General features: G+C 42.1%; 1 protein-coding gene across 1 annotated transcript; it reads right to left on the bottom strand.

Moving 5' to 3' along the window:
* Window positions 1-2,924: 2,924 nt before the first annotated feature.
* Window positions 2,925-7,750, bottom strand: cavin4a (caveolae associated protein 4a). The gene is made up of 2 exons (XM_062023575.1): window positions 7,235-7,750; window positions 2,925-4,105 (listed from the first exon to the last, which is right to left on the bottom strand). The coding sequence occupies exons 1-2, from the start codon at window positions 7,631-7,633 to the stop codon at window positions 3,530-3,532; spliced, it is 975 nt and encodes a 324-aa protein (XP_061879559.1). The 5' UTR covers window positions 7,634-7,750; the 3' UTR covers window positions 2,925-3,529.
* Between the last annotated feature and the right edge of the window lie 687 nt (window positions 7,751-8,437).

The following is an 8,437-nucleotide window of genomic DNA, read 5'->3' as shown; positions in this document are numbered from 1 at the left end:
AATGATTGCTGTGACACCTGTCTCTTTATTTGCGTTGGACACGCCTTCCTACTTCCTTTTTGTCCACGATAACGGGAGAGAGGTAGTCGTCCATGCGACGACAGAAAAGTGCATTTATTGTTTCGGTAAGAACTTAAGTTCACTATTTCTTGTTTTGTACTATTATATTTGTGTAGGGGCTCGACGATGACAGACACGTTTTGACAACAATTGTATTTCCTGTATTGTCAGTCACCATACTTGCCAACCTTGAGACCTCCGATTTTGGGAGGTGAGGGCGTGGTTAAGAGGGGAGGAATATATTTACAGCTAGAATTCACCAGCTATATATATATATATATATATATATATATATATATATATATATATATATATATATATATATATATATACATGTAAAGCGACTTTGGGTACCGGTACTTAGAAAAGCGCTATATAAATCCCAGGTATTATTATTATATATCTACATCCTGAAAATATGCAAACAAAACTGTGTTTAGATCATTGATACTTCAAACTTGCATAAATAAATCTTAAGGAATATAACATAACTTGGCTTCTGAGAGCTTCAAAATGTAATGAATAAAATGTTAAAGTTGTTGATAAACAAGCAATTACTTTAATAATTAAATATGGTCATTTTAAATTAATTATTATGATCATTTAAAATTAATTATTTCAAATATGTTTATTTTAATGTATAATTCTATGGCTGGATGTAATAAGGAGTCAGAAAAAATACAATTAATTTAGATGTTTTTAGCAAAATATAGTAAAAAAAATGTTTTAATTTTTTTTAAAATTAATAAATATATTTATTTTTAGGTAAGATAAACATAATAATACAATTTATCTCTAGTCTGGATGATTTAGTTCTTGTCACCCTGTTGTCCTCCCGTCTCTTCCCCGAGGATGGCTCCATGAGCTGGGCAAACGCCTGAAGATGCCCTACGTCAACAACACGGTCGGCGGCCCGTCGGTGCGCAGCTCGTACATCGCCGCCCTCTACTTCACCCTCAGCAGCCTGACCAGCGTCGGCTTTGGCAACGTGTGCGCCAACACGGACGCCGAGTAGATGTTGTCCGTCTGCACCATGCTCATCGGCGGTATGGCAGACGCCTCGTATGGAATAACGTGATTGGGCAGGCACGCTGTTTGTATCGTGGGAAAGCGGACGTAAAAACAGGCTGTCCTCACTCAGGTCCGCATGGAGCTGGAGGGGGCGTGGCCTCCAGCTCCGGCTGAAAACCGGGAGATTTTTGGGAGAATATTTGTCCCGGGAGGTTTTCGGGAGAGGCGCTGAATTTCGGGAGTCTCCCGGAAAATTCGGGAGGGTTGGCAAGTATGTCAGTCACTAAAGTGCAGCTGAGCAGCAACCCCTGGTGGCGGTGCATCCATCAATCCATTTTCTACCGCTTGTCCCTTTTGGGGACGCAGGGGGTGCTGGAGCCTATCTCAGTCGTGTTTATTAAATACACAACGCAGGGGAAGAGACCACCGGTTACATTTGCACATAAATGTATCGTATCGGTATCGCCGATATACCAGCCTGAATTTTAGTCGTTGTAGGATCGGAAAGAAAATCAGTTGTATCACACTCACTATCGCTGAGACCGTCTTCACCCTGGAATGGACTATCTTCTTCTTCAAGCACATAGTAAAATACATCTAAAATGGTTAATCTGAAAATCGGCACGGACTTGGTGAGCTTTATTATAGATTAAACGAGTATAGGAGGAAAAAGTTCTCTTTTCCCTTCACCTTATTTTTTTAAAAAATTTTTTTTAATGTATTTATTTTATTAAATCAACATAAAAAACACAAGATACACTTATAATTAGTGCACCAACCCAAAAAACCTCCCTCACCCATTTACACTCATTCACAAAAAAGGGTTGTTATTTCTGTTATTAATATTCTGGTTCCTACAATATATACCAATACAGTCTGCAAGGGATACAGTCCGTAAGCACACATGATTGTGCGTGCTGCTGGTCCACTAATAGTACTAACCTTTAACAGTTAATTTTACTCATTTTCATTAATTACTAGTTTCTATGTGACTGTTTTTATATTGTTTTACTTTATTTTTTATTCAAAAAAATGTTTTATTTATTAATGTTTATTCTATTTGTTTGCAAACATTGACTAGAAACCAACGAGCATATTAAGTGGAAACCTGTAGAATGTTCTCGTTGATGTCACTAAAATGCAAGAAAAGTTCCACTCTGAAACATTTTATTCACCATCTTTGTCATGACCATCAGGGGGCGGTCAGAGCGCACTCTTATAAGTACAGTATATTTTGTACTTTGTTGCCGAGTGTGTCAATATAGTACTGTTTCACATCAATTACTGTCATTGTACATTTGCCTAAAAGAATACTGTAATATTTACCCTCTTTTTTCCCCTGTTAATGTTGAATTGCAACCTCTCAAATTAATCCCCTCCCCTTCCACCGTGGAGCCGAGATGGCGACAATTGAGTGTGCTGAGTGTCCGTCAGTGCACACTCACCGTTGTGAATGTTATCCACACTGCAAAAACTGAAATCTAAGTAAGATTAAATATTTCAAATAAAGGTGATATTTGCTTATTTTCTGTCTGATAAGATACTTCTTCTGACAAAGCAGATTTTAGAGTGTTTTACTTGTTCTAAGTGTTTTGGTCCTAAATGATCTCAGTAAGATATTACAGCTTGTTGCTGAGATTTGATGACCTATATTGAGTAAAACATGCTTGAAACTAGAATATCAACTGTTGCAAAGCTGTGTCATCAACACAAGTATAAAACTACTTTTTTAAAGTAATAATTTCTTATTTCAAGCATGTAAAAAAAAAAAATCATGACTTTGACACAATTGTGTATTATATTAAAACAGATGACAGCCAAATGGACTTTGCAGTTTTATTTTCAATGAAACAATAGAAAATACGTACTCATATACTAGCACAGTTGTTATTAGTGAGAATATACTTATTTGAAGGTATTTTTGGGGTCATTGAGGTTAGCTAATTTTACTTGTTCTGGAAAGTCTTGACAAGCCAAATTTTCTTGTTCTATTGGCAGATAATTTTGCTTAGTTCAAATAAAATACCCCTAATTTTTGTATTTTTTTCTTTTCTTGTTTTTGAACACTGACTTTTTGCAGTGCAGGTACTGACTGCTGCGTTTGAACATACTTCCGAATGTGACTTAAAACACCAAGTGCGAGTATAAAAGTGACTTAAGTGTTTAAGTACACAGGTTTAGACACCCCCTTTGTGTAAAAAGCCAAACTCTCGTCATCTTACCGTGTGACGTCATCCGGGCACAAATGGGGCCCCAGCCACGAAGCAAGCTGCACTCTAACTGTCAATCATGAGGTCACACCCCCCCTGTCTTAATGTTTTTAATTAGAATATTTTTCATGAATATTGTCCTGTCACAGCAATGCTAAAAGTAGCCAGCAGGTGGCGTGAGAAAGTGGTGCTGTGTTTAGTCCCCATGACGACAAGGACACCAGCAGGCGTCAATCTTCTTTGGTCGATTACTCCTGGTCTACTGCGCCCTCCTTCACCGGCACCGCTTTCTTGGTGTCGGAGACCACTTCGCTGTAGGCCACTCCCTGGGCCTGGGCATCCTCCTGGGTACCCTCCTCGGCAACTTCCTGGGCCTCCTCTTGGGCCACCTCCTGGCCCTCGGCGACGGCGCGCTCCTTCTTGGTCTTGATGCGGAAGGTGTCCTTAGCGGGGGCCTTCTTGGCGATGTTCTCCTTGAGGCGTTCTCCGCTCTGCTTGAGGCGTTCTCCCGCCTGGTGCATCTTCTCGCGCCGCTCGGGTGGCATGACCTTCTCTCCCAGGTGGTGGAACTTGGTGCCCAGGTTGTCTTTGGTCTTGCTCATGTTCTCCTTGGAGAAGGCGGCCTTGAGGGTCTCTGAGCTCTTCACCATGGACTTCTTAAAGCGGGCCGCTCGCGAGGGGTCCGCCTCTTCCATGCTCAGGTACTCCTCGTCCGAGGAGAGGTCGGCCGGAACGTCGTAGGCGTCGGCCTCCAGCTCCAGAGCCTCCAGGCCCACCGCCTTTGGGCCCTTGGTGATCGCTACTGACGGAACCTCAGCGTCCCCCTGAAGACATCATCATCATTATAAGAGATCTTCTATAGCAGGTATTCTCAAACAATTGCATGTATGCAACACAGGCGCCATCTAGTGGTACGCCAAATAAACCACATCATTTAATATTCAAACACAGTGTTACTGTTCAAAATGTGTGTAATTCAATATACTTGGTTTAAAAAAAAACTCTGCCTTGATTTTAAATAATACTTAGACGCACTATGCTACTGTATTTTAATGTTGGTCATTACAGTGGTACTTCTTTTTCTGATATCGTACTTGGTGAAAAAAAAGTTTGAGAACCTATATGTATTATTTTATTTCACCTCTAAACTGCCATCTACAGGCCACATTGGACATTACAGCAAAACCTTGCCTCAGAGGAAGTGATCGCTATGACGACCACAGCTGTCCCTCGCCACATCACGCTTCTAATATTGAGGCTTCACCACGTCACATTTGTTTTTTGGCATATTGTACAACATTTTGAAGTGAATTAATTAACGCATAACATGTTTTGCTTATGGTGAAGATGTACATCCAACTTGGAGAAGGCAAACCACCAAGTTTAATTAAATAGTTTTTGATTGATTGATTGAGACTTTTATTAGTAGGTTGCACAGTGAAGTACATATTCCGTACAATTGACCACTAAATGGTAACACCCGAATAAGTTTTTCAACTTGTTTAAGTCGGGGTCCACTTAAATTGATTCATGATACAGATATATACTATCATATATACTATCATCATAATACAGTCATCACACAAGATAATCACATTGAATTATTTACATTATTTACAATATGATATTTATAAGTGATATTTCAATTTGAGCACATAATAAGATAAGGCCCCGCAGGTGGATTGGATCACTTCTCGTAGGAAAAGAGGCTCTAATAGGGACTTTGGAATGCAAAAGTGATAGCCCTATCCTTGAGAAGAGACTACCTGTCTTGCTTAACGCAAACATTTAAGTTAAAGTTAAACTACCACTAATAGTCACACACACACTAGGCTTGGTGAAATTACTCTCTGCATTTGACCCATCCCCTTGTTCCACCGCCTGGGAGGTGAGGGGAGCAGTGAGCAGCAGCTGTGGCCGCGCCCGGGAATCATTTGTGGTGATTTAACCCCCAATTCCAACCCTTGATGCTGAGTGCCAAGCAGTTATGACTTAAAGCAGTTGTTTTCCAGACACTTACACGCGAACATCTCCTTTTATGGTCAGGATGTGCTCTCCTGACTTAGCACACACATACACAGAGACAGGAAGGAGGAATATCAAGTTAAAGTACCAATGATTGTCACACACACGCTAGGTGCGGTGAAATGTGTCCTCTGCATTTGACCCATCCCCTTGTTCACCCCCTGGGAGGTGAGGGGAGCAGTGGGCAGCAGCGGTGGCCACGCTCTGGAATCATTTTGGTGATTTAACCCCCAATTCCAACCCTTGATGCTGAGTGCCAAGCAGGGAGGTAATGGGTCCCATTTTTATAGTCTTTGGTATGACTCGGCTGGGGTTTCAACTCACAACCTACCGATCTCAGGACGGACATTCTAACCACTAAGCCACTGAGCCAAAACTGATGTTTTGGCTTCTCCAAGTTAGGACAGACTAATATAATAAATAATAATATATTATAATATATAATATAATAAACTAAAACTATCACTACGGCAGCAAGCCTATCAGAGCACGCTGTGTTAGTATGGTGGCCACTGATTGGCTCAGGCAGCATTAGAATGTTGAATTAAAAGAATGTAAAGGTGACAAAAGAGTGTCCTTTCATGTCTCATAATGTTGGAGAACATATTTAGAAGGACGTAACCAGTTTTTTTATGCTCTAGCTAGGAAAATAGTTTATGTATAATTAATGATTCCTATTTCAGGGAAATTAATTGATCGCGATCATGCCTGGAACCAATTAAAAGCGATAAACGAGGGATTACTGTACATTCATGCGGCTTTGTTTCAGGAGTAAATTATAAACAGGCAGCATCTTTGTGAGAGGCCTTGACGTGTTATCAGTTAGCATTGACGAGCTACCCAGCAGGCACAAGACATTGATACAACGTTGATCATACGTACATGTCCAACAATGTCGCAAAATAGTTGTATTTGTAAATGGGTATTTTTTAATTCAGACAGCATGGATGTCCAATGTTGGATTTTTGATTGATTGATTGAGACTTTTTTCAGTAGGTTGCACAGTGAAGTACATATTCCGTACAATTGACCACTAAATGGTAACACCCGAATACGTTTTTCAACTTGTTTAAGTCGGGGTCCACTTAAATTGATTCATGATACAGATATATACTATCAGATGTTGGTTGGGAAATGACCAAATGTCAATGGTCAAATCAATGTCAGAACCCAACATTGATTCAACGTTGTCATAAAGCATGTTGTTTCAGCGTCAGGATCTAAACAAGTTCTTAACGTTGTTTTAATGTCTTGTGCCTGCTGGCTCATGGTAGATTTGACACGCTAACGGCAGTGAAGCTAGCTGACCGCTGGCCAGACGATTGTTTACTTTAGTTTTATGAATAAAGTTGTTGCTAATTTGAGCTAAGTGTCCCGATCTGTGATTGGCTGCGGTGATGCTGGCAGACAGGTGACGGGGGCCGGGGGGGGGGGGGGGGGGGGGGGTCTGTCATAGTGATCTGCGAATAGAACTTGATGTCAAAAATACACAGCAGCTGTCAACTTTACTCTTGTTGGTTGTTTCCATGTCAACCACATTTAAGTAGAAAAACATCAAACTAGAACTTGGCTTGTTGGATTAGAGTCCTCAGCCAAGGTCTAAACGTTCTAATTTCAATCCTTTTGAGGAACCGTTTAAAAACAGGTCACCAAACTAAGTAATGATGTCGTTTTTGAAGAGCAGGCGTACTTTGACCTATGGAAGATGTTTTCAACTAGCTAGCGAACATTGGAGGAAAGCTTCTCTGATCTCTAATGTAGAATGTGAGAAGAACGAGAACTTCGAGAAACTTCTTTTTAGGCAACGACATCACTTCCTGTCTTTTATAATATGACACCGGCTGGTTCTGCAGGGTTCTCCTGGACTTGGACATGAAGGAAACCTGGGTTAGCTGGGCTTTTGTTTGGGAAAGGACAAAGGGAGCTACCTGGTAGATGACCACTCTGAACTTGTTCCTGGTAAGCAGCTGGTCCTGGGCGCTCTCCACCTTCTTGACGCGCACGTTCTGCTTGTCCACGCGCGCTCGCACTTCCTTGACGTTGGCGCTGACCTTGCGCGTCTTCTGCAGGAGTTTGTCCACGCAGGCGCTGGCGTCGGCGTGGTCCTTGGCCAGCTTCAGGACGTCCCCCTGGACGCTCCTGATGCTGTCGTCCAGCTCCAGCTGCCGCTCCTCCATGCGGCGCTGGCCCGCCTGCACGTTGTCGATGATGCCGGCCACGCGCTCCAGCAGCGACAGGATGCTGAGGGCGCTGATGGGGTTCCCGTCCTCATCCTCCATCCCCGCGATCTCCAGCTTCTCCTGAACGCCGTATTTCACCTGGTCCATCCTGCTTGCTGCTCGAGGCTCGCCTGCTTTTAGGAATGAGCGGCCGGGAGAGTCCGCCGCAACGACCTGCCTCGACGGGCCGCGAGGAACGGGGAGGACTCCGCCCCAGCGCCCCAACCCTCGTTAAAAAAGGGAACGCGATGCGGGCTTGGCTAAAAATACTAATCTGTAAGGAGACACTTTAAGAATGATGGACATCCAAAGCCACGTCCTACTAAAGCTAGCTAGCTAGCTAGCAGCTGACTAAATGTATGTCAACTATTTCACTTCAGACTCCCCAAGAGACCACTTGATTTATTCTAGAATATATTTGTCTTCTAAAAGGACGTCTTGTTCTAGCTGCTTAGACTTAGACTGTACAACAAGCTGTGGCCAAAGGTCATGTGACCAACACGTCACCTAGCAACACCACACACACACACACACAATTAGATGCACAGATTTAGCACGATGCGCCCCCCAGAGGAATAAAAGCATTTGGGGACCTCTTCTTTACACGCACACTCACGTCTAACAGGTAGACCAGGGATGTCAAACTCATTTTAGATCGGGGGCCACATGGAGAAAAATCTACTCCCAAGTGGGGTCGGACTGGTAAAAATCACGGGACGATAACTTAAAAATAAAGACAACTTCAGATTGTTTGCTTTGTTTAAAAATAGAAGAAGCACATTCTGAAAATGTACAAATCAGAATGTTTTTTTTATTTTACACTTGCTTATACACATACATTAATAGTATTCTATCTTTATTTGTCGTTATTTATACTTTAACCTACTCAGTGGCCTAGTCTGAGATCGGTAG

This window comes from Entelurus aequoreus, linkage group LG16 (assembly GCF_033978785.1).
Source record: "Entelurus aequoreus isolate RoL-2023_Sb linkage group LG16, RoL_Eaeq_v1.1, whole genome shotgun sequence".
In the NCBI taxonomy this organism is placed as follows: Eukaryota; Metazoa; Chordata; class Actinopteri; order Syngnathiformes; family Syngnathidae; genus Entelurus; species Entelurus aequoreus.
Note: the sequence above shows the minus strand (reverse complement) of the source record. Positions and strands in the feature narration are given on the sequence as shown.